General features: G+C 37.4%; 1 protein-coding gene across 1 annotated transcript in view; it reads right to left on the reverse strand.

The window, feature by feature from the left end:
• LOC113239174 (otoferlin-like) overlaps positions 1-27,288 on the reverse strand; it is an 80,398-nt gene that overhangs the window by 42,508 nt on the left and 10,602 nt on the right. Inside the window, exon 4 of the mRNA XM_026476044.1 lies at positions 25,899-26,087. Within this exon, the coding sequence (XP_026331829.1) occupies positions 25,899-26,087 (189 nt within the window). The remainder of the gene's footprint in view (positions 1-25,898; positions 26,088-27,288) is intronic.

The following is a 27,288-nucleotide window of genomic DNA, read 5'->3' on the forward strand; positions in this document are numbered from 1 at the left end:
GTGTGTGTGTGTGTGTGTGTGTGTGTGTGTGTGTGTGTGTGTGTGTGCGCGTGCGTGTGTGTTTGTGTGTGTATGTGTGTTAACCTGTTGCCATAGAGTTGCCTTCATTTCGCGAGGCTAGGAACTCAATTGAGTTCTCAATGTTAATATTCGATTTTTGTACTTCTTTCATAGTGGAGTTCATATCGGCGAGTTCACATTTTTGAGTATTTGTAAAAAATGTCATTAATCTTGTCATCTCCTCCTTAAAATCATTTAATTGGTCCCTCGGTAAGTCATTCGGTTGTTCGATTGTTGTTGTTCGGTTGTGTATCCTTATTTTGTTGACGCAAGGTTACAAAGTTCGAAGGTGTCGTCTTGGCATCAAAGTATAGCTCATCCAGTTGTGTTTGCTGATCACACTGCTGGCGGAGGATTCCATGACCAGTAGGAGGTGAATTTTTGTCTCCTTCCGATATACAAATCGACATCTCAAAGTCAGATACGGTTGCGTTGCGATTTTCTTCCATATTGTACTAGGAATATAGAAGCGATCAACAATTTGTTACAAGCTGCGTAAGCACTTTGTATTACAAGCTTCGTAAGCGCTTGCACATAGGTGGAGACAGTCTTAAGAAGGCACCGTCCACACAACTTAATTGATCGACGTCACAGTTGAAGGAGGAGTCGGTAGATTTAAGGGCGGGTTCAAGTTCGATATGTTGCACTAGTAGGAGTAATTCCACCTGCGGCTGCGCAAATTTGCACACTATCACAATTTACTATTGAAAGCACTACGCACACATCGATCCAAGTGAGAACTGGTCACGTAACTCCTAGACACTTATGAATTTCTAATTTCACTTCGGATTTAATTTACAAATTTAAATTTAAACTTTTTCGGAATAAAATGGCAACATAGCCGTAAAACGTCTACACCTTGCGACGGTCCGGGGGGAAGAGGAGGACGAGTGTTATAAAACATGTTCAACGATTCATTAAAATTAAAAAATATATAAATCTAGCATTAGGTGAAAATCGAAACTACAATTATGATGGCCTATTATACAGTATTATAAATTGCTTGTTCACAGAGAAACACTGTCAAGCTCCACAGCTTGACAGTGTTTCTCTTTGATTGTTTGATCCACATCAATCGCCACAGAGCGACTGGAAGTGCAACGTAATCCGGGGCCAGCACCGGTAATGTTTATTTCTGCATCTTGTCGTTACCTGGATATCGCACTGTTAATACAATAGTGTATTAACTCAAAACGAGTATTTTCTCAAAATCGACGAAAAACTAATTATTAGCTTCCCGTGAAAGATCTGTGTAAATTTATGTATAAGTTTTTTCCTACTGGTCAAATACATATTTGAAAATAAACGAAAAAAAAATAGTTTCATATTTTGCAATAAGGACAATTTCACAGACAGGCAGATCTAGCTCACTTATAGCGCCTCTCATTTTGAGTTAATTAGTAAAGTAGACATATTTTACTTGCTTTTACAATATTCTAATGACAGTTTTATTGACGTGTAGAGAATCAAATTTTACGTTCAACAATGGTATAATGTTGAATTTCACATGTTTTGAGTTATAACACTATAGTAATAGCAGTGCGATATTATCAATCGCTATATTAATGAAGATCCCTTTGCCACTACAAAATCAACTGCTCAAATTCGTGAAATAAGGACCAGGAAGAAGGACCTTGTGGTGTCCATGTGGGAGTCAATGCGTGGTGGAGATTTATGCTGGTCGATGGTCACAGGCATGAAGGACCGTTTACAGCAAGTGACCGATTTTGAAGGCCTTCCTATGCGGTATCGATAGTAATTGTGTAGTTTTTAATAATAGATGTTATTAATTATTAAGTCATCGCTGGGCAAAAATAATGTGAAGTGTGAGTGATGTTATTGTTATTTTTGCAACATGTCTATTCACTGCACTACCTTATGATTTTGTAAAAGTGCAGCCTGTAAAAGTATACTTTGTTTCCATTCATTCTGAATAAAAGATTACTTATATAACATGTTTCAAATCATACAATTTTAACATGTTATTCAAACGAATATTATTAGAAAAACTGGTGAGATATCGAGTTGAAACATTCAAATATGAATGCGTAAGGTATTATTCCATTAATTGCATGATTGTTTAAGAATTTTCACCAAACCGGTTTGTTCACTTTTCATGAAAAATATATTGATACTAGCTATATCTACTTTAAGCAATAAAATGTGTTTTCTAACGTTTATATCGAACGTATATATCGATATAATTGTTAGTTTAAAAAATACAGTACTTACTGATACGGGCTGTAAGATTTTAAATACTAATTATAATTTAGAAGAATAAAATATCAAAATATTTGTTGAATTACTCAAGAAGGTTACTTTTATTTCATTCACCTAATGTTTGTGGGAGGTGGTTCACTTTGAGAATCTAACATTCTTAGACATTCCTTACCTATCCAGAGCTCAAAAAAAAAAAAAAAAACAATAATATATACTCCTAAGTAAATAATATTTTATTTTTAATGAGACTCGAACCATGCTTGCCTCAACTTGCAAAGCAATCCTTATACCGCTAGGCCATGACGACCTTACTATAGCTGGTTGAAATTTGTATTCTGTATTTAAGACTCTAAAAAGCGTCGATGACCTTGAGCGCTAACGCGCCTACTATTATTTCTCCAATAAGGTGGCACCATACGCCCCGATATGGTAATTGTGTGGTAGTTGGACCTTCCGCTTGATTTAACATAATATTGATTGCCGCTAACAGATGGCGTTGTACTTAAAATACACACATGCTATCAAACCAAAAAATAGCAAAGCATATAAGAACTGGACATGTTATGCAAACAAGAAACAACCCACACCTTGAGTGAAATTGAGTTATGTATTTAGGTACAACACCAGACGCGTCCTTTACCCGCTCACAAAAGATTCTGGCAACATACCAAGCCAAAACGGAGAAAATAAAAGTCCTTCAGGGTACCAACCCCGAAAAAGTAACTTTTTAATAGCTAAAAAGAAGCTTGCTGCTTAACTTCAAATAATGTCTTTTTAAAATATGCTAAACGGATCCATGTCACATGTACTGAAGGAATGTAAATCTTTGGCGTTTTCATTACGAAAACTAGAACATGGTTCTCGTTAACTAAATAAAAAGATACATAATGTTTTCTATTTATTGCTATATAATATAATAGTTTCCCTATATCGTTTTCACTGCTACAGTACATCGTTTGTCTTAAATAGAGATGCGCCGAGTACAAGTTTTACCGAGTAACCGAGTACCGAATATTACTCGGCCGAGTTACTCGGTTCATTACAACCGGAACGCGATGATCCTAAAAGCCCCCGCAAATGGCCGATATGTCAATGAAAGTTTGTTATCGCGAGAGCACAGTCCTTTCTAATGGTGGGCAGAGAATAAAACAAAATATTCAAAACTGGCACAGTTAGCACGAGTGTTTTTACGTGCACCTGCAAGCACTGTGTATAGCGAGCGGTTATTTGCCGAAGCGGGTAATGTGTATGAAGAAAAAAGGAACAGACTATTACCTGAACGCGCAGAAAGCCTTGTAAATATATTCCTACATCACATAACTTGCCTTTGTTAAATTTTAAATATTAATAATGTAAACTTTCTTTTTAATTACTAAATTGCTAGAAATTGTTACAATCGTCGACAATTTGTAGAAATAAATCTCTCTTGAATATTTTAAATATATTGTTGATTTTACTTTATTATGTCTTTAGCTGTGATGCTTTATTTTAACCGAGTACTCTTCTCATGAATCGAGTTATTCGGCCGAGTACACCAAGTACCGAGTAGCAAACGAGTACTCGGCGCATCTCTAGTCTCAAATAACTTACCTATTTATTTCTTCACACTGTTTTTACAAAAATCTAATTATCTCGAAAGTGACATTTTGTGGGTTGGTTATAGTTTGCATAACTATGTCCAACTACATATCTCGTAAGCTCGACGGTAGACAGCTGATTACAATACAATATAACTTAATTTGTCAAAACCATGACAAAACAGAGGTCTGGCAAAGTATCCCACGAACGTAAGCTACGTAGCAGAAGTTTTCAACGTTGCAATTTTACTAAATAATCATGGACGCAAACAATAATTTCAATTTTGTTTTGAATACTTTGTGTTTTAGGTTCTAATCCAACCAAAAATATATTTCTTTTTATTCTCACCTAATGGTTAAATTTGACTTTTTTTAAATATTTTGTTTTGATTTCAAAGAATTAGTGCATTATATTTGCTTATTTACGTACTTTTTAACCGACTTCAAAAAAGGAGGAGGTTCTCAATTCGTCTGTATGTTCTTTTTTTTTGTTTGTATGTTACGCGATAACTCCGGTATTTGTGAACCGATTTTCATGATTCTTTTGTTGGAAAGGGGGTATTTCCATAGTGGTCCCATTTCATTTTGAAGAAAATCATCCACCTCAAAGGGTGGCTGTTCACGCATGAAGATTCATTTTTATAAATAGCGCCTAACTTTAATTTAGGAGCAATTACTTTTAGCAATTATTTAGTTGATTTTGCTATTTCTCCAATTCAAGGCGTTTTTCTCTCAATATACTTTGAGTAGTGTCGTAGTGAGAACCTATTTTTTATTATCTCCAGTATCACGTCCTGTATAGTGGCGAACTAGGGGATATTTCAATGAAACTTAGACGTAATTCCACGTACTTTTGAGGTCGGTTTTTTTAGTACTCTGTACTGAGATTACTTTTGTATGATATTTTTTCACACTGTTAAGTGCCTGTCCATAATTTGCAAGCAAATATTTAGCTCGTACTTTAGTAGGCGAAAGTTACTTTTTACTGCTAAATTTGTTTTTTATTTAAAAAAATAAAGTGTCACGATCAAGATAAGTACCATTTAAATAACCACACCAAATTTTGTAGTAAGCAAGTTTGGTTTGCCCGAGAAAAATATGTCAAAAAATAACCGCCAGAGTCTCACTGTAATCCAATTTTTGTATTACCTATGACAATAAGCAATATTCTAGGCTCTTCACTACACTTCGGTACACTTCAAGATACGTGTTACAGGATGTACTATTTTCAAAGTTCCACGTGCTATGTTATCGCCTAAAAACTTACACAAAAACACCATATTTAAGCGACTTTGGGCACCTCATCGCCTTAAGTAATAACCATACTTTCTTACAATATCATTCACTAATGAGACGAGCAGGGAGTCATGCCAAAATAAATTTTAAGGCTGATACACTAAATATTAAGTTTGTTTCACTATTTTTTCCTCATTTTTGTGCTCAGAACCAAAAGGTCGACCAAGTCAGCTTTAGGGGTCAGGTGTCTTGTGTATATGTACATAAACTGTACCTAAAGAACAAGCGGGATTACCTTTGTACATTTCTCAAGGAAAGGTTGACCTAATTCTTAACGTACGACTTCGCTTGGATAAATTGTATTAATTAATTCATATAGTATATGCTAGCGAAAGTATAGAATATATTATCATAAATTAGTTCTGAGAGCAAATAACCTTGCATAAGATCACAATCGCCAATTATGTATGCACGATAATCACATTTATCGTCAACATTAGATAGATTATGAACGTGTCTCGAATATGCTAGACAAATATCAAAGACTATAAATAAGTAGGTTGTTGGTAAATTACAGTTAAATTTCATTTGAGACTTTCTAAGTAAACATAATTACCATCATCAGCATGGCCCGTGGTCCACGGCAGAGCACGAGTCTGTTCTAAAATAGGAAGACGCACGGTCCACTACGCTCGACTAATGCGGGTTGGGGCCTTCCCGCGTCCTCGAAGAACCAGAGAAAAGTTTTCCAATCTGCAGGTTTAATTACGATGTTTTCCTCTACGTGTAAAGGAAGTAATAATTAAAACGAAAATTTGCACATCGCTAAATGTGCTGAGGCTAAATTCGGTAGTCGATTCATAGAGCGAATACAATACCTAGGTGTGCATTTCAATCTGAAACTTCTCGGCCGGAACGCGAACTTCGATCTTCCCGTAGCCTTAAGCTCTCTATTACTTCGTACCGTTCTGGTTCTTGAAATCTTTCCACCTTTAGACAATCTGACCTTGGATCGCATCCCCACTTCGAGTGCGATCCAAAGTCGAAATAATTTCGAGATTTAAAAAATAAGAATAAACTTGTCAAAAATTTTTTGTCATCATTTCTGTCTGTGTCTAAGGTTAACGTCCAGTTATTAAGGGTCGTATTCCAGAACTGTACTCAATACTCAAGTCAGGACTCGAGTAATGCAGTGAGCACTGAAAATCATACTCAAGTGCTTGCCATTAGGGTCGTATTTCCAGTGCTTGTGTTTCCAGTGCAATCCTGACTTAAGCATTGAGTAGAGTTCTAGAATACGACCCTTAAGTCTATCGAAAGATTTGTAATCAAGTAAAAATTACGATCAGTTCATCATTTTTTGTTGTTATTATAGTTAAGATTTGTAATTAAATAAAAATGGTTTTTGCAAAATTGGACATACCAACAAAATTACTACCTTTCTATGTCTACTACAAAATACGATAAAGTACATATACCGTTATATTTCTCCTAAATTTCTCAGCGTTTTCCTTATTGTAACGATAAACGATTAACCAGTAGGTAATGGTGACAAGTATCTCCAGAGACGCTTTCCATAGTTGTTATTGTATAGAGGAAAAAGATTACCAAGGTATCTATATATCTGTATCTGTATCTGTAGGTAATTTAGATTACGCAGTTCACCATTTCTTGTCGTTTGTTTTAACATGGCAATTTTATCTATTTCATCACAAATTATGTATATATTTATTTTACTATGTATATCTAAGACTCTACAGTACCTGAATAAGTTGTTACGAACATTTCTTGTATTTATTTTTGACTGATATTGGCACAAAAAATTTTAGTAGTCTTATTTGTAATTTGTAACTATCGTATAAGTATGTTTTGTATGTTCTACCGTAACAACTGAGCCGGTATCCAATTACTGAATCTGCTAGTGCGTTGTACAGCATTCTTAATGTTTTGTAAGGTAACTTATGTTTCGGCAAGGACTGTTTTGACAAGACGAGGTCTCCTGCCTATTTGCACAATTTAGGTGTGGAGGGTGGATATGGATAAATTTCGTCCTTTCATAATTAATAGTCAAACAAGGATCGTGCGCCCACGCTTACACAACAAATCAAAGTTAGTCTGCATAATGTTCTGAGTGTCGTTTATGTTTCTGTCTCCATTTGCGATACTCCTGACAAAACCTCCGGCCGGATTCGAACCGACGTCTTCTAGCATACCGTGCCAGATGCTATACCAACTAAGCCACGGAACGAACCAGCGGACCTCACGAATTTTGCTTGTTGTCGTGTCTTTGTATTGTGGCACAAGGTTCATACTTGGACCTTTATTATTTCTCATTTATATTAATGATCTGCCATTCTTTGTTAAGGACCTTTGCGAAATAGTATTGTTTGCTGATGACACATCCTTGATTTTTAAAACAGACAGACATGACATTAACTATAACCACATTAATGATACCCTCTAAAGTTATTTGTTTAATATTACCAATTTATTGCTCAATGCCAAGAAGACAAAGTGTGTTAAATTTGAATTACCTAATGTAAAATCGACTAGCCCAATCATAGAAATAAATGCAGAAAAGTTAGACTTTGTTAACAAAGCTGTCTTTTTGGGAGTAACCTTAGATAGTAAGCTCCAATGGTTTCCATATATATCTTCCTTGGCCAGCAGATAAAGCTCTGCTGCATACGCAGTCCGTAGAATACGTAAACTTACCCATGTAGCTACTACTAGACTAGTTTACTGTAGTTACTTCCATAGCATAGTGTAGAGTTTCTTGCTTGTTCTTCTCAGGGAGGTCGGCCTAACGAACGAGCAGTAGCTTAGAAACTAACGTTCCCAAGTGTAAAACTTTACCTATGAAATAAACGATTATTAGATTTTGACTTTGACTTTGACATAGCCGCAGAAATCAGGCCACCGGCTGCGGCTGGTTAGTCTTCCTCTTCACAAAATTAATATATAATTAATTTTGTGATTTACATCTTCTAGTCCCTCCGTCACGTAGCAGACCCCTACATCATGAAAATGGTATACCTTGCTCTAGGCCAAAGCTTATTTACTTATTGCATTTCCGTCTGGGGTGGGGCCGCTAGGACTCATTTTGTTCTTGTGGAGCGAGCACAAAGAGTGATTCTAAAAGTTGCCTGCTTCAAACCGGTCCATTTTCCTACTACGGATCTTTATGACTTTTATCAAGTTCTTACTGTTAGGCAACTTTTTGTCCTCTGGACGGTGTTGAGCCTACACACCCTTACACCTTATGACAGTGGCTCTGATAGGCGAAATTGCATAGTGGCCTCTTGTGACCGACTGAGGACTGCCTTTAGCCACAGATTTTTCTGCTTCCTTGGATATTTGCTTTACAATAAACTCCATCGAGAGCTTCACATTTTTGGGTTGAATAATTTCGAATGTAAGAAGAGGTTGGCGAACTGGTTGCAAAAATTTAATTATGATGATACGGAAAAGTTGCTTCTTCCAATAGACTGACTCAAACTTAATGATCCGTTACTAGTACACACACTTACATGCACACACACACACACACACTCATGTATCCAAATCAACACACACCCAAACACACTCGCGCGCACACAAGCACACACACAAACATGTATTCCAAATTACACACAACCAAACACAAACACACACACACAGCGCGTGCACATAAAATAATTCTATAATATCTCGAATGTCTGTTACCGTGTCTTATTTATTTATTTATTTTTTCCTCTCATACATATAATTTGTGGTTGGTATATGTATACTTAGTAACATATGTTCCATTTGCAAGGAAGGGTTGGGGCCTGGAGACTTGTAGCACAGGTGTTAAGCCTATAGCAAGCACCAGCTCCTACAAAATACTGTTCTAAAATTACTAAGATTGTTTATGTACTTCTTATTTGTTGTTGTATTTTGTGGAGAAATAAAAAGTATTATTATTATTATTATTATATAAATTAATTAATTTCAGATTGAAATGCACACCTAGGTATTGTATTCGCTCTATGAATCGACTACCGAATTTAGCCTCAGCACTTCTTTATTTATTACTTCCTTTACACTTAGAGGAAAACATCATAATTAAACCTGCAGATTGGAAAACTTTTCTCTGGTTCTTCGAGGACGCGGGAAGTCCCCAACCCGCATTAGTCGAGGGTAGTGGACCGTGCGTCTTCCTATGTTAGAAGAGACTCGTGCTCAGTCGTGGATCACGGGCCATGCTGATGATGGTAATTATGTTTATTTAGAAAGTCTCAAATGAAATTTAACTGTAATTTACCAACAACCTACTTATTTATAGTCTTTGATATTTGTCTAGCATATTCGAGACACGTTCATAATCTATCTAATGTTGACGATAAATGTGATTATCGTGCATACATAATTGGCGATTGTGATCTTATGCAAGGTTATTTGCTCTCAGAACTAATTTATGATAATATATTCTATACTTTCGCTAGCATATACTATATGAATTAATTAATACAATTTATCCAAGCGAAGTCGTACGTTAAGAATTAGGTCAACCTTTCCTTGAGAACTGTACAAAGGTAATCCCGCTTGTTCTTTAGGTACAGTTTATGTACACATACACAAGACACCTGACCCCTAAAGCTGACTTGGTCGACCTTTTGGTTCTGAGCACAAAAATGAGGAAAAAATAGTGAAACAAACTTAATATTTAGTGTATCAGCCGTAAAATTTATTTTGGCATGACTCCCTGCTCGTCTCATTAGTGAATGACATTGTAAGAAAGTATGGTTCTTACTTAAATACAGATTACAAATTTAACCAGCTATAGTAAGGTCATCGTGGCCTAGCGGTATAAGGATTGCTTTGCAAGTTGAGGCAAGCTAGGTTCGCACCACATTAAAAATAAAATATTATTTAGTTAGGACTACACGCAGGGAATAGTCGGGTGACTACCGCAAGACAAGACCGATTTTTACAAGTTACAGCAAGGAGATAACTCAATGTTACGGCTAAGCAATTGGTTTCAAAGCTTCAATCGGAACACCAGATCCTAGTCAGCGACCAAACTGGGAGGAGGAGACTGCACGAAGTCAACCTACATGCTTGTAGACCACTTCGGGTTCCGGCACTACGACGAGGCAATCGCGATCGAAGATTATAGTGGGCAAATAAACATTTGACTTGGAACTATCGACAATGGTCTAGCGTGTTATTCTCGAATGAATCCCGGTTCGGCTTCCATCCAGGTACACGGAGAATACACGTTTGGCGAACACCTGAACACGCGAGTCGCCTGCAAAGTCCCCCGGAAGTCCATCCATTTCAAGGCGGAACCATTATGGTTCAAATGATTCATTAGCATAGATTTATTTGCATACAGGGCAATTTAACAGCTGCAAAATATCGTAATGAGGTGCTGGACCCTGTAGTCCAATCACACCGGTTGCAAATGGGTTGCAAACTTTATGCTTATGCATGATAATGCTCGCCCTCACGCAGCTCGAGTAGTAAGTCAATGGCTGCCGCAACATAATGTTGAGACACTGGACTGGCCTGCTCAATCCCTGGATTGAAATCCGATTGAGCACGCGTGTGACATGCTTCAACGAAGGGATTTACGAAATTTCCCCGAAAATCTGGTGACAGAAAATCTACTTTTTATGCATCTTCGTCGAACATGGGACCTTATCCCACAAAGAGATACTGATAACCTCATTTAGAGTATGCACAATCGTTGCAGAAGCGTTTTAGACATCAGAGGTGCTTTTACAGATTATTAAATGTTATTATATCACAAATTCATTGTTTCATTTAATTTTGTTTTTCTCGTAATCACCAAAAGTTAACTTTATTTATTTTTATCCATAAAAGTATTTAAAAATAACCATAAGAAGATTTTTTATTTAAATTTGTGTCAGATTATAAACTACTGCGCGTTGTGATATAAGAACGTTTCAAGAACTTTTTTATAGTTTCTTTGCAATCCATGGAAAACTAAAATATCCGTAGACAGTGTTGTGTGTGATATTGTGCGACACGTTCTAATACTTTTAATAAACTGAATCTATAAAATTAAATCTATTCAATAAAAATCTAAAACTTCTAATCAACCTATGTTTTCACAAAGAAACAAAATTATGATTTATGATTGTGGATATGTATGATTGTTTACATAATCAGGGTTACAATCATTCAAATTACATATTGAGAAGAGAAACATAGATAATGTTTCTAAAGATGTTCCTGGTTATTTGTATTGGTCGTTTGTATATAAATCTGGTATTTTAATATGACATCTTCATTTCTATCATAACTTGTATGGCGAGGAATGCCACCGAGGTGATAATAACACATGTAAAAATGGTGCGTTTTCGTCGTCGTTATGATGTGTACTAAATTAACTAAATGATTCTCATAATTATCCGAAATTCACTTCACAGTCCTGCACAAGTGCTGTTTCATATCATAATGTAAACTGGTGATAAAGCGTTTTTATTAATTTTACTTATTAATTTTACTGTCGGCCCAACCACGGGGAAATCCGTAGCGTAATTGCATATTTTAAGTAATAACGAAGTCACACAATAACCGTGCGCTTCACTAGAGCCACATAAAGGCTGCGACAGCGACTCGACATTATATAGTCTTTGTCGCTTACATATTACACGACCATTGTGCTGAATGAGCCTATGTTAGAGAAGCAACGGTTCTCTAGGCCCTGCAGAACAAGCGTGGTGTGTTTTTAAGGGTTAATGTTTGAAACTTCTGGCCGCTTTGAAATGACATGAAGTTTTTTAATGTTGAGACTGCTAAATTTGTTGTTTTGTTTATTTTTGCGTTCACTTTGAATTCAAACACGAAAATTCAAATTCGAGTAATTTTTTAATGCTAGTTCCGACCAGGACAACTTAATATTAGAGATAAGACTCGTAATATTAGCGACATGAGCACGTCGGGTCTTCGGTTTGCCCGATTCTGCTGTGGAAACTTTGACCCAACAAATAAGCCCTCGTGGACAACTAGTAGGATGTATGAAGTTCTCTTGACTTATGGGTGTGTATATAATTTTGAGTCTGATATAAGTAACCTACATAGACTGAGGATTTCGTACTCAAACCCACAAGCTTACAATGCCTTTAAACATAAAGTGTGGCAAATTAGCACGAATCTGGGATCGCGTGACATGTGCGCCCGTTAGCGAGCAACAACGTATCAAAACTATCGTTATTTTAACCCGCGTCACGCGACTGCTACTATTGCGTATGTAGACTTATGTAGTTCATGAAGTACGAACTATTAGAAGTATATTCCCGACGCTGACCGACATGAACTAGTTCATTATGCACGGTCTTATAATATGTAGTTCATTGGTCGTTCTTAGTTCAATGCGAACTAGGAACTGTCTGCGTAGATAGTTCACCTGTCTACATAGATAAATAAATTTAAAATGTACGATTAAATTTAAATTTAAATTTAATTTATTTTAATTTTACATGTACGATCTAATAATAATATACTATAACACCACTTGTTGTAAACTACATTTTTCATCGAATAAATATCATGTATTCTTGTATTGAAAGCTACAGCTAAGTGTGGGGAAATTAGATCAATAACTGAGTCTATAACTTTAGTTGATATGCCCCAGAGATCTTCAGTTTTTTTTAACATGTATTGACTTAAAAGCTTTTATGATATCTTGTGGATTAACATGACGGAAATTAAATAAACTGCCACAAACGTTAACATTTTCCTTTAGGAGATCAATAGCAAGTGAAGGGGAGGAATTTAATGATTCTGTAGTGTTCACAGCAATTTCCGAAACGAACGAATCAAAAGCTTGGGCTACTTTATCTTTAGATTTTATAAGTTTACTGTCTAATTCTAAAACTATATATCTATCGTGTTGTTTAACCCTGCCTGACTCTTTGTTTATTATGCTCCAAGTAGTTTTAGATTTATTTATCGATTGTCTAATTTTGTCGCTGTGAAACTTAACCTTAGCAGCTACACATACTTTTTTAAATATTTTTGAATAAATTCTGACATATTCTATGAAATTGGAATTAGTATTATAAGTTTTCATAGCATATAGCTCATACAAACGAGTCCTACTCTTATGAATACCCACTGTTGCCCAGTCGTTGAATTTAGTCTCTCTATGGAAAGTTAATGTTTTCGATTTAAATATATTGTCAAATTCATTTTTAATTAAACCAAATATCGTGTTGTATAAAGTATTTGGATCCTCCGGTATATGGGATAGGGAATTTAAACTATTGCCGATATTATTTTGAAATCTCATTATTCGTTCTGTGGTAATCGGTCTGCAGAGAAATTGGTCTATCTTCTTGCTCATTTTACAATTAAAAGAAGCCAATTGGCCACTATGGTCTGATCTAAAGCAATTTATTATTGATTTAGACACTGCGTCTGTGTTACAAAAGATGTTATCATTACAAGTAGAAGAGGAGGCAGTGATGCGAGTTGGTTCTAAGAAAAGATTAATCAAGTTCAAACTTTTAAATAAATTAATGAGTCTTGTAGAAGTAGAACAGTTTTCCAACAGGTTTACATTGAAATCTCCACGTATTACTACGTTTTTTTTGGTTGGAAAAATCCGCTTTAAACTGTCTTCCATAATTAATTCAAACTCGTTAAAATTAGCAGAGGGGGGCCTGTATACACATAAGACGACAAACTGATCCAATTCCACACATGAAATCTCAATAGTTCGTTCAGTAGAATGATGTGATATCCTTACGCTCTTTAAATTTTAAGTTACGCTTAATCATAATCATGGATCCGCCTCTTAAGCTCTTTCTTATGAACGAACTGACTATTACATAATTTTCTATGTTGTTAATTGCTTCGTAACCTTTCAGCCAGTGTTCTGTAACATAAAACACGTCAACGGAAATATCGTGCAAAAAAAGACTTATTTCTAATGTTTTGCCAGAAAAGCCTTGAATATTTTGATGTACTACATGGAAACGATTAGACTTTTCTGTTGTCGTGTTTTTCAGTTTAAATTATGATTAGTAAAAAGTATACTGTTGCTACTTAAAGTAGGAGCATTGTCGTGGGACTGTGTTATATCTTCTATAACAGCGTCCTTAATATTAAAAGATAGCAAACTAGCTATATGTCTCGGATACCTTAGGGGTAAAAGTAAATTATCCTCAAAAAGTTTGAAGTTCCTTACGAACTTATTAATGTCAAAACAAAATGTAACGTCACTATGACGGCAAGTCAAATTATGAATGTGCGAATTTATGTTATATATACACTTATTACGAGCGATGCCTAGGTTAGAGCAGTAAGGGAATGCACTTGGTATGAATTTACATCCGTTACTCTCATCTTTGGACTGTATTCGCACTTTCCATCAGGCGCGGTGCAGTCATTTTCCCGAGTCACAATAAAAAAAAAAAAAAAAAAAACACCCACACTTCTCATGAATTCTCAAGAACACTACAATTGAAAATAGTAGCGCTGACGCTACTATTTTCAATTGACACAAGTTCATACCTTTTTAGAAATGATTTGCTGAACCTAAAAAAGATCAGGCCGTGAATATTCTACATCGGGATACATCCGAACGCTATTGCTGCGTCCATAGATAGATAGAAGCGGCAATAGCATTCGAAAATATTCATGGTTTCCCAGTTTTCCGAAAGTGTAAAAATGTGTACTGTAACTGGGGCGTAGCTTGGGTTGCGTAGCGAGAGGTACTTTTATGAATTTAAACTGGAATAATCTTCAAAATATACTTTATTGCACTTTTTTACATGCTTTCGGCGTTGGGTTATATTTCGTTATATAAAGATGCTCTTTGCTAGATGCTAGATTAGTTTCTTACTTCATTTTTCAAAACACATTCTAATTACAAAACTATTCATTCAGCCCATTGACTTACAAATAAATGGACGACGGGTCTAATACAAAAACCACGAAAAAAATGTCCCAAGTCAACCTATTCGAAATTTAAATTGTTATGTCATCGCAGTATCGCGCTGTCCGTAGAATAAATGAAGACTAAAGCGGAGTGTCGCGCTCTGTATACGATTTTAGCGCCTTACAAGTGCGGACACTTTTTAGCGCGGACCCGACGTCCATATAATTGTAAGTCAATGATTCAGCCAGTGATTCTACTCATAGAGTAGAGCCTAGACTACAGTACGTCCTGGCCCTGTAGAGGTGCTTACGCTCAACCTACACTTTCATTACAGAGAGATTATAGAGTAGTAGTAACGACTCGTCGCGTAAACTTTTCATTTCGGGTAACATTCGAACCAGATTCTTACTACGGCCATCGTAAAGACTATTCGATTAAACGTTCGCGTAAAAAGGTCAACGACATAAGGTTTCTTAAACGTTTCCCAAAAACAAGCAATGGAAGTGCCTCAAGCCTCGATTACTATCAGAACCGTTGTCTCCAAAACGCACACATTCATGGGTTAGACACTATGAAATCTTGATAATGATTGATCGTAGTTTCTAATTTAATAAGAAGTAACACATTTTGGACTGTTAATACTATTTAGACTTTACCCTGTTGGTACGACGTTGAAAGTTGAATAGCTGTTATTGCAAGTGACGACGTTTCAATTTTATATTGAAATTTAATTCAATGTGCTGCCATCTGACGTATCAAACACTGAGAAATCACAGTTTCATGGTGACCTTGTGTTATTAGACCAAGTAACGACAGTTTTATTTATGTCAGTCAATATGTTGTATTAAATAATCAATCACAATATTTGAGCAGTGGCGTAGCGCGGGGGGAGCAGAGGGCGCCACGGTCCCGGGCGGCACAGCAACGGGCGCGACGGCGAGCGCCCGAGTCCTACCCACTAGTCAAAATTATATTTTTTACTTGAAATTAGAAAATTAATGCCTATATTTAATATTTAACACAAAGTTGGCGAAGGCAGGCTAACATAAAACCACGATCGAGCCGAACCTGCCCGAACGAACTACTTTTGCAATCATGATAATCTCACTACTGACTACTAAAAAACGGACCTCAACAGTCTCAACAGTGGAATTACATCTGTTTGCCAAATTTTACTGAAATCAGTTTCGGATTTAACCAGGGCCACCTTTAGAGGTGGAATATTTTCTTCACATTTAAATGGAACCAATACTGAGGTACCCTCTTTCTAACAGAAAAAAATCGTCAAAATCGGTTCACAAATGTCGGAGTTATCGCGTGACATACTCGTACATACAAAACAAGAGTCGTATTGAGAACCTCCTCCTTCTTTTCAAGTCGGTTAAAAATAGAGGGGGGAGGGTCAAAAACGCTACGCCACTGTACTACGCAGTAAATCTTTATAATCGGAATGAACAGCTCTATACTTTTATTAAACAATTTTCATATCTCATTACACTTGAAAACAAATAACATCCATATTATACCATTTAGATAAACTTACATACATTCCATCAAGTCAACATTTGAGATGGCACGTTTCACAATAAACAAAATTGTTCCCGAGTTACTAGGGCGTGGTATTTATCTATTCCATCCTCTGAGTATGTATTATGTATATTAATCTCACTCTTTTTTTGTTATGGCTTGACTTTTGACCATACCATATAACTTTTTCTCCCAACCAACATAAATCCACGCCACCAGTCGCTTCTATTAACTCTGATTTAGGTTTCTGTACTTTTTTTGATGTCACAATACACCCTGTACATTTTATACAATTATGTAAAGCATAACCTCCAAAACTTCAAACTGGAATATCTTTATTTCCAGACTATTCAGAATGGTAATCCCCAAAACCAAACACAGGTCGTGAGGAAATTTAGAATTTCGACCTGTGACTTGAGATATTCGAGCTCAAAGGTCACCACATCACTGTGGAAAAAGATACATAAGGAAGACTGTTGTGTTTCATTAATGAAAGAATAATGAAGTACCAAATGATAATTTTGGGACACGGGACCGATCGTCTGATTAGAACAGAAATTTTATTGAAGGGACAAATTGTTCGCACATTGCGTGTAATTCAAATGGAGTAATTATTATCGGCATATAAACGTAAACATAGCATATAGAAGCTGTTAAACTAACTGTGTAACACCTAATCGTCGAAAACAGCAAAACTCTGAAGTTCGGGAGATAATAAAAACTCATAGCTATTGAAAATGAATACTTTGCAATTTGCAGCACAAATTTCATTGTTTGCACTCAAAAGATAAGTGCCTATCTTGCACTTGTACGCTTTTCAATCTTTTTTTGCCAACTCATAATAGGTGGCAGGTAAAATCTTTGTGGATCTCAGTCGAGCTTGTGCAGATCCATTAATTCTAAATTCGAAATACCATAGCTCGTACCTTTTTGCCTGCCACGGCTTACCAAGACAACAAGACATGGATTAAAAGGTTTCGGTCGGTTGACGCGTACAAAACAGCGTTGTTATAAAAATATTTTACATTTTCTACTCTTCAGTCGAAAACATTCAAAAGCTTTTTCATGAACTCTTGGATCAAATGTGAACATACCGATTCAATTAATTTCATTCGTTACAATGTGCAAAAGGTACTAATCGACTTTTTTGTATCTGGTAGTCATTATCTCCGTGTGTATAGATTTTAGGATTTTGTATAATTGTAAGTCAATGGGATTTTGGGCTGGATTCTTAATTGTGATTGCCCATTTCGACAAATCAAGATTTGGCGCTTTATGGCCCGGCTGTATGTTTCCTAGGATTATAAAAGCACAAATTCCGCGTTGGCTGGCACAGCGCCAGGCGGTGCATGCAACAAGCTACGTAGTGGAAGTACCCGACCGATGAATTGAATGAGGGGCGCAACAAGTCTCGGGAATGGTTAGAGTCACGCGCAGCCCAAGAGTCGAGTGTATTTTTTAAAAGCAGTTACTCTATGTGTACAAGTTAAAGAAATGTTATGCTAGGTTATCTTAAACCGGCCGCAGGTAAACTCGTACGGGTCTCGTTTCAAGCTGCGTTTCCATCAGACCTGTGCGAAGTATATAGTTAGGCGGTGCGAGGGTGTGTACCTGGCGAAGTTGTGAAACGGTGTGTAGTAGCGGACCGCCAGCTCACTCGCGTACCTCGCACACATCTCTCGCTTTTTTGTATGTACAAATACTTAAGTCCGCTAGCCCTCTTCCACCAGAGCTGAGCTAAGCGAGGCTAGGAAAATGAAATAATACTATTGGTGGATTTTTTTGTCGCACACTGCCTAGCTACCTCGCACATCTCTGATGGAATCGCAGCCTAAATAGCGGGTTAAAGACACTCCACGTAGTCCATTACAAAGTTAGATTAGAATTAGAGGTGGGTGATAAATAACGTCACGATGAAAAAATCACGATGATCCGTCGTCAAACAGTATCACCGTGACTCGTTACGAAGGAACGACGTTCCAAAGTCACATAGGTGTTCCTCCGTTCATTGGCTATTGAGCTATCCCCGTCACTCACATCACGACATACGTATTTAATGCAATGTGCGATCTCCGTTCCGTGGTGACTGAGCGCGCCACTCGTTGTAGTTCTCTTCAAATCGGGCCATTTCCGCGATGGGAGTGAGTGAGATAGGATGACTTTTTTTGCTCACTCACAAGGGTCGTAGGTGCTTATTACTACTAGCAAGGGCGGATGAAAAAATCTGCAGCAGTGACTATAAACCTATTTATTAACAAAGTAAAATATTTTTGTGTATTTGTTTTATTATAGGAAGAGTTGGTATTTTATATTTATGTATAATCTACTTTGTGTATTCTACTAGAAATATAAATGTAATGTAAATAAAATGTAAATAAATGTAACGCTATTCCCCATGTCTAATTAGAATAGGACGATTAGAGTCTCGATTGCTGCGTCGTTGTACGTACATACATTTACAAGTAGCCGGTAGTATAGTAGTAACAGGCATGCCGAGGAGATAGCGTTGTGAGGTGATTATCATCATAACAAACCCATTTAGGTATACGTTATCGCTCTACTATAATAATTATCTGACAGTAATTTCTGTAATTTATATTAATAAAACAGAATAATATGAATATGTGTCAGTTAGTACGTGGTTACGAATAAAGGTTCCAGAATAAAATTTACTGACCAAGGATATGCATAATATACTACACTAGTATTACTACCTAGAAAAAGGCTCCCAATCGAACAAGGAGAGCGCACGCCATCGACCACCGCGTGCAGCACGAAAGTGCAGCAAAATTTTACACCACACGCAGCTGAAGTTTGTTCATTGTTCGTTGTGCTTGTTTTATGTGTCTCATTGAAAAATCTCTTTGCTTTTCGCATGTCACCCGCAGGCTCCATAATGTGACGGCAGGCTTTGTTTCGTGGAATGTTTATGTTCTGACAATCTGCCTTGAATATGTGATTGTGGAGCAGTTTATTGCCCTTTGTGTACAGAGTAGGTTATAAATTCTTGACAAGCCCTTGTAAATCAGATATAGAGAGAACAAAGAATTTCCAACAAAAAACATTTTTCATAATTCATCTATATTTATACAATAAGTACGTGGTCGTGTCCTCTCAGAAATATTTGGACAGCCATTTTGCACGAGACATTCAACTGCGACGTTAAAATTTAATTCAGAGTGTCACGCACACAGCCACGCCGTGGAGCGTACGGGATCGTTTAAGATTAGGTTCTCGATAACCCGTGTTTTGTGGATCCTACAATAGAGTTTCATAGTGGGACGAAAACATTGTTCGCACTGTACAAACATCCCATGGCACATGTTCAAGTCGTTTCTATGCCGACCCAGTTACGTTGCCAATGCCCTAAGTTCATAACATTCCCATTTTGTACGCACAAATAAACAATGTAACGTACAGTAACTGCGCTGCGATTGTCTAGTCCTCTGGTGGCAAATAAGTTGCTGCCATTAGAATATAGAATGAGCAATTAATGGCACACGTATATATATGTGGTCTTCACTGTATAATTCTAAAAGTGTCACAAATGACGTATTGCTTTCATTTCTTTTATACAATGTTTCGATAATTAAGTATCTCGCCATCTGATGGCTCCCTTAACACTCGTTTTCATTAAAACTTTTCACACTTTGGAGGGCGCTAGGCAGTGCTTACATTTAACACATTTCCGAACTTTAGATAGGAAATAATAGCACATTATTGCAGAGGCCGGGAAGTAAGGGATTGCTGGACGAGTATGAGTTTGTGTTAACACGAGTCCAGCGTTTCCGGCTTGCGCCGAGGCTTATATAATGCTTTCCTCAAACAATGTGAGGAAATAATAGAAGACTAAAGAGTAGAAGATGTACAATAAATAGAAAAAGTAAAAAAATGTTAATTAAAATTTGAAGTGATTTGTGACATAGTATTTGCGACACATTTAACAGTAATCTGCTGAACTTCTGATGATGCGATTGAACGTGTAACCATTACTGTATTCTCATTATCGCTCTTCTCGCTAGAACTTATTTTTGCGACGAACGTAGAAAAAGGACCAAAAACGGAGAAGAATGCCAAAATACTTTAGTTTATCTTAGCGCGTTTTTAAAAAATCTTCCTCCTGCGGAACGTACACGCGCAGATGACGCGCGTTTATGGCGCGGTAAACGCGCGTTGGTAAAACGTGTGACGTCGGCGCGTATAAAATACGTGTTAAAAAGAAATGAATACTTTGTGGTGCAAACCACCGCCGTGCCGCCATAGCAGTAAGGTGAAATAGTATTTTTAGCCAAGCGATAGAAATGCCATTTTATTTATATCGGGCGTAATAATATATAAAAATGTATAGAATGTTTACGCTAAGGGCAAGAACACGTCAGAGTTGTACTGAATATTTTATACGTATGCGCAAGTTGGTATGCTAGTTGATCAAATTGGCTCTTGTTTGGCAGCAACGTTATGTATACATATAATATAATATAAATGTATACATATTTAAGTTGGACGATGAAAAAGATGTATCTCTAAGTATCAATACTTATATTACACAACTTTGATATCGTCGTTTTATATTATTTAAGATACTTCGTATGAGATCATATCAGGTTATTATTATATAATTAGGTTCGTCAGTTTTAAACTACAGCTCGCTTCGCTCTTCGTAAGTAAGTAAGTAAACTTTTTGATATTACGGAACTTACATATTGAAGTTATAGCAAGAGTGTCGGGTGATATCGGTTTTCTTAACAGAGTTTTGTTAGTTCATTTTCCAGTAAAATTTCTTATATTGTCGAGAATTGTAAATGTTCCAAACTGAAGCGAAATTTAACATTGCTTCCAGGTCCTGCAAAACCGAAATTGCCGCAACAAAGTTTGCGCACACTCGCAAAATTGGCGAAAAGCTAGTTGGCTGGCGGTCGGGTAGCCGTGTCTTCTGGTCCCTCGCGAAGGCTGTTCAGGGAAACTTTTATGGAGTGTCACTACCACCATTGCGTAAGCTTGATGGTTCACAATAACTCAATCCGCTAAGAGAAACCTGATTTTCTGTGCTCTCTTTTTGCGTCGGATTCAACTCTTGGCGACGAGGGTAACTCACGACCTGCTCTTCCGCGATGTAAGTACTCAATGCCCGAAATCCGTTTCACGCAAAGTGCGGCACGTCGTGCTCTTTTTGTCCTCGACGTCAAGAAGTCCAGTAAGCACGATGGCATACCCGCTACTGTGTTCAGGACGTGCGCTCCCAGGAAAACCCAGGAAGTGTGACAACGCAGACCCGTCCATTTGTCGGCCTATAGCGATAACCTCATTGATGATGATGATGATAGAACGCGAAATAAACAACCTCTTGGACTACCTCGAGAAATTAAGGACCTCCACGGTACGACCGAGTACGGCTTAAACGAAACAGGGATGCAACAGCAAAAGACCACCTCGGCGAACAATAAACTGTCAAGTGCCACCTATTTTCCGAAAGAGAAATTAAGCGTTGAAGCAACAATTCCAAAACTGGAGATAACCCGCCGAAATGTAGGGCGTAGGCTTGCTCAACTCTGGATTCACAGCTGTAGTTATTAGGAAAGTAATACATCACGCCGAAGTAGCTTGTACAGTGGTTTCCGCAAATGCTTTCCTGTTTTACCGTGAATCCTCAAAATTACTTTTCGCTTATTGTTTTTAAGTCGAAGTTATAGATTCACTTATTACGGAGTTAGTTATAGATATGTCTATGGGGCCGACTATACGGTCGAGATTCACTTTACCAAGTACGTGTTTTTGCGTATTATGTGAGCGCGTGTGTGTTGTGCAAGGAAAAACGAACGCGTTGCATTATTGTGCAAACTATGGACGGCATAGCCAATTTTTACGTCTATTTCTTGTCTGTATCTGGTGCAACACACTTATTTTGAGCAAATATTGTACACATCCATAAGGAAAAGACAACGCAAGGCATATTACCCCGTGAGTTTACACAACATTAACGTCGAGTAGTAACTCCGTGAAATCTGTTTTATAATAAACCGCTGCTTTGTTCTGTCTGTTTCATATTTAGTTTATTTCTCTTGTAACACTAGGTTCAGTCATTCAATTTACATTATTCTGAAAGGTAAAAAATTGTATTGTACGAGTAAGTATATACTGAATTTTCTCTGATCAACTTTCGTCTGTTTAAAGGTAGCTTTTCAAGTTTTGCAAACAATGCGCGTATGGTAAGGACTATCATAAATATATTTCTATTATAATATCAAGTGACGGGACGATCATGTTGTGCGCCTGATGGTAAGCTACATAGCAGTTGCAGCCGCCCAGAGTTTTAAATCGCAAAGATCTGAGGGCACTGCCACTGCATCCGTCACCCTGCGACTTAAGTTGACAAGTCCCATGTGCCTGTAATTTCACCAGCACCCTTACCCTTCAAATCTGAAACACAGTAATGCTGATATTACTGCTTGGCGCCAGAAATAGGTAATGTGGCAGTGCTTCCCTGGACGAACTCTTCCACAAGGAGCTCTATTGCTGCTACCTTCTCTTACACGGCTTCTCTCGTCCAACGCCGAGTCATAGCGAGACGCTGCCGTATATATGTATATACAAGTTAAAATTCATAGAGCGGTACGAAAAATGTGTATATTACACACCCACACATATTATACATATAATATATCGCACGCCTCATGGAGGAATGGCATAAGTGGAGTTACGTTAACGAAGTTTATTGCTCTATTAGATACAGAAAATTAAACCTACATCCTCTCCAATTCTTGAAACTTTAGCGACTTAAATTGTAGATAAAGTTCACGAGTTAAAGAGGATGTGGGTTATAGTTTTCTGTATCTGATGGAGCTATAAATATGTTTACGTAACTCCTCTTATGCCATTCTTCCATGAGGGGTGAGATATATATATAATATCTATATTTATCATACCGCTCTATGAATTTTAACTTGTTTGGTGCACTTAGGGTAACATCAATAGATATATCATTTAAAAAAATCGTAACGTTCAGGATTTACAGCTTACCTATGTATGTATATAGAACGATGTGAAGGCAGGGCATTGGCATGCTATCTGTCCACGTTGGCAATGTTGAGTAACTTATTATATTTATACTAAAAACTAATATCTTCAAATCAAAATTCTTGCCTATTTTTTTTACAAATAGTACATAAGCCTAATGAAACGTTGGTAGTATTAATCAACTACATTTTATTACATGTTCCCGTGTCACATAGCGCTTATACGCATACATAATATTCCAAAATCATTGCAATTGTTATTTTTATGTGATTCTTAGAGATATTACTAACAGAACGAGAAGTAGCGGTAACCCATTGTGCCGTACGTACCAGATTTATTGAATTACCGTCGCACCCCTGGGAGGGCGCTTGGGCTATCTCGGAAATTATCTTGTACGCTTTGTTCGGGCGTGGGACGGCGCCCCTTGCAGTTGGCTCGATTCGAGATTATCGCATGTGCGGAAACTCCATCTTTTCGACAAAAATTGTAACATTTGATTTCCTAATTTCTTGAGCGACCGCGGCGCACGCGCGAGACAGCTTTCGAAGCCGAATCTCCGTTTGTACAAAGGAAATGAAATCTACTTTAATCGCGACATAAACTTGATGAACTCTAGAGTTTCATGCTACGAGAAATAGTTGGTCGATTAAAATGAACAAAGTTTCAAACAGATATTGCTGAAGTTGAGGACGCTCGTATATCTTGAAATACAACTTGTTAGGATTCTGGAGCTAGATCGCGTACACTTTGTATATTGCTTGGTACTTCCCAAGTTGTAGTTTAGTGCATATTGCGATTCATGTTCATACATTTTGTACGCCAATTTAGACGCTGGCTGCCTGATATAATGTTTAATCGGAGTCCATTGATTTAACAAAATTATGTCTTAATAAATAAATATTTAAAACTACGTCTCCATTTAAATTGGGGTTTGAGTAAAGAACAGCATCACAAGTAAGGTTGTGGTACACAAATGACTGTGACTACGAACTTGTCGAACGAAAGTTCTTGTGTAGTAGTAACATTTATTAAAACGTTCGTGTCCATGAAAAGGTACATTGCAGATGCAATATGCTTCTTCTGCATACACACGTGGTTACGAGCATCTCCACTTTGAGAAAGTATCCTCAATAGGAAAAGATGGTAACATATTTATGAAATTGAATTAATTAATTGACCATATTTTTAAGCTAAGGTGAACGATTTTATTAAAATAAGACTTTTTCGAGAATGGGCATAGGTACTATTTACCTATAACAGTACCTACGTTACGTAGTGCCATTTTATTATAAGTACATGGCACCTAGAGCGTATGAAAAAAAGAAAGAAAAACGTTTATTCATTAAAATTGAGTCACTATGCACACTTAAATCTAATACTTAAAACAACAACAACAAGTGACTGTTTAATTTTAAGTTAGTAAGTGTGCATAGTGGCGTAAAAGAGGAAAAGGATATGACTCGGCAATGTCTATCTCGAGCGAAGCAGACGCTGATTGTTTCAGCGTCTGCCGAGTCTTACGGAAATGGTAAGTACCGTGTTTTTTTTTTTTTTTTTTTTTTTATTATGTGTATCCTCTGTTGTATGCCACATTACACATTTACGATATACTTGCGATACATTATTACATAAAAGCTACAAGTAAATATAATTAAATATAAATAAGTTAGAAGGCAAGAGTTAGGAACATCAGATTTTCCATCAACAGATTTTTCCTATGTTTTTTAAATGCAGGTATTGAGATTGACCGTCCAAGTGGAGGACGCAGATTGTTCTAGCACTTAGATGCCTGATACCAAAAGCTACCCCCAAAGGCTCTTGTTTTATGAAATGGTGTTACCAATAAAAAACTATTAACCCTGCGTGAATTATACGAATAAGTACGCCATTTTAACTCGACATATAGAGTTTTGTATCTGGCAACGGAGTGCATCAATGTAGAAAAATTGCGTAGGCTTCTAGATCCTGTATTAAGAATACCGCGTAGGTTCAGCACAGGTGTTATGTGACATCTCAGTGGAACTTTATAAAAGAACCATATGTAGGCGTTTTGAACACGTTTTATTTTTTTTGAGGTGCAACGTTGCATATTATTATGCAACGGTGCGATGAAGCAATATTCTTGTCTCATTGCGCTTATTCGTTCTGCATCATTAGAAATCGACAGGCTGCTGACAGATTGAATGCAATAGGTTTAGACTGCATGCAGTTAATTCGTGAAGTCGTTATCAACTCAAATGAAATCGAGGTCTCGGCCGCATGAAGTTGATTACGACTTCACGCATTAACTGCAAACTTGCAGTCAATCTTTTAGCAGCCTAAATTGCAATTCCTTGACATGAAATAAACGTAAAAGACGACGTGATGGGCGCGGAAGAAACACTTACCGGCACGGGACGGTTGCGATCATCGACGAGCGTGTCGGTGATGGAGAGCTGGCCATCTGAGACGAGGATCTGCAGGCCGAGGCGATAAACGCCCAACACGCGCGGCGCGCCCCAGCGTGCCCGCGCCAGCAGCTGTAGCGTCAGCACCTCGCCCGTGGCCACGGGTCGCGCTATTGGCCATTCGAAGCGCTGAACAAAAAAATCATCCATTAGTTTATTAAATTATGATTTATTAAACAATGTTCGAACATTCACAAAAAAATTAACTTCGGTCCGATGGATTCGAACCAACGTCTCCCAGCAAACCGGCCAGACGCTATACCAACTAAGCCACGGAACGAACCAGTGAACCTTCCGAATTTCTGACAGATGGCGATGCGGCAAAAAATCCCTTAAAAAACAAAACAACGATCTGCACACTTGGAAAAATTCATGAGGTCCATTGGTTCTAGGTCATAGAGCTTATTATTATTTTAATAATGACAATGACAATGACAATGACAATAATAATAATAACGTTCCGTTCCATATAAAAGTTCAAAATTAATGTTATAGACTGGACTCACACTGGCGCAGAGTCGAAGCGTCGCGACGCGTCATGTTTTTTGCCTACAGCATATTCATCTCTATTTCCCCATTATTAAGGTGCAAAGTAGTAAAAAGTACAAAGGTAGTTGAAAAACGGGACGCGACGCAACGCTTCGACTCTGCGCCGGTGTGAGTTGAGCCTTAGGCCTTGGGAGAGGCGAGGGTCTCAACAGACAAATAATAATAATAAGTTGTTTCTCTAAATTGAATTAATTACGTATCATTATTAATACAAAGATCGAACACAAAAAGAAATCCTTCGATCTGACAAGACTAGAACCTGCACCTTTATGCCAAATTAGGCAATTGCTGTACTAACTCAGTTACATACAGATCGTCAGCAAGCTTTACAAATTTCTCTGTGTTTGTTACACATCTTTTGTATTGGGTTGTTCGTCTTTTATCGTCGTAAGCGATACCTGTGTGAGACCTAAAGCTTCTCACTCAGTCGGTATCTTTGACAGGATTTGGCACGCAAGCCTTTTAAGTAAGAGGGAGCTCTTATGGGCTTCCCACTGACCTTTGCAGGTGGATCTCGGATTTCTTGAGCGAACTTTCGATTCGAGTGGTCTTAGAAGGCTACTCTTCCGAGCATGTGGCGGAGTTCCTCAGGGTTCCGCATTGTGTGCTCTCTTTCTGCTGCATATCAAATATATATTAATTCCAGGCACCTTTGCGTCTGCTGATGACAGCACAGTTGTAGGTGGCATAGGTACTTGACTAATGCAAGGGTCAGTGGAGAGGAAATCCAGTCTTGTCGGGAGTCAATGGTTAGCCGTTTGGATTTGACTCTCAAAGCAGT

The sequence above is a fragment of the Hyposmocoma kahamanoa genome, unplaced genomic scaffold (assembly GCF_003589595.1).
Source record: "Hyposmocoma kahamanoa isolate Upper Pololo Valley unplaced genomic scaffold, ASM358959v1 99702, whole genome shotgun sequence".
Classification (NCBI taxonomy): Eukaryota; Metazoa; Arthropoda; class Insecta; order Lepidoptera; family Cosmopterigidae; genus Hyposmocoma; species Hyposmocoma kahamanoa.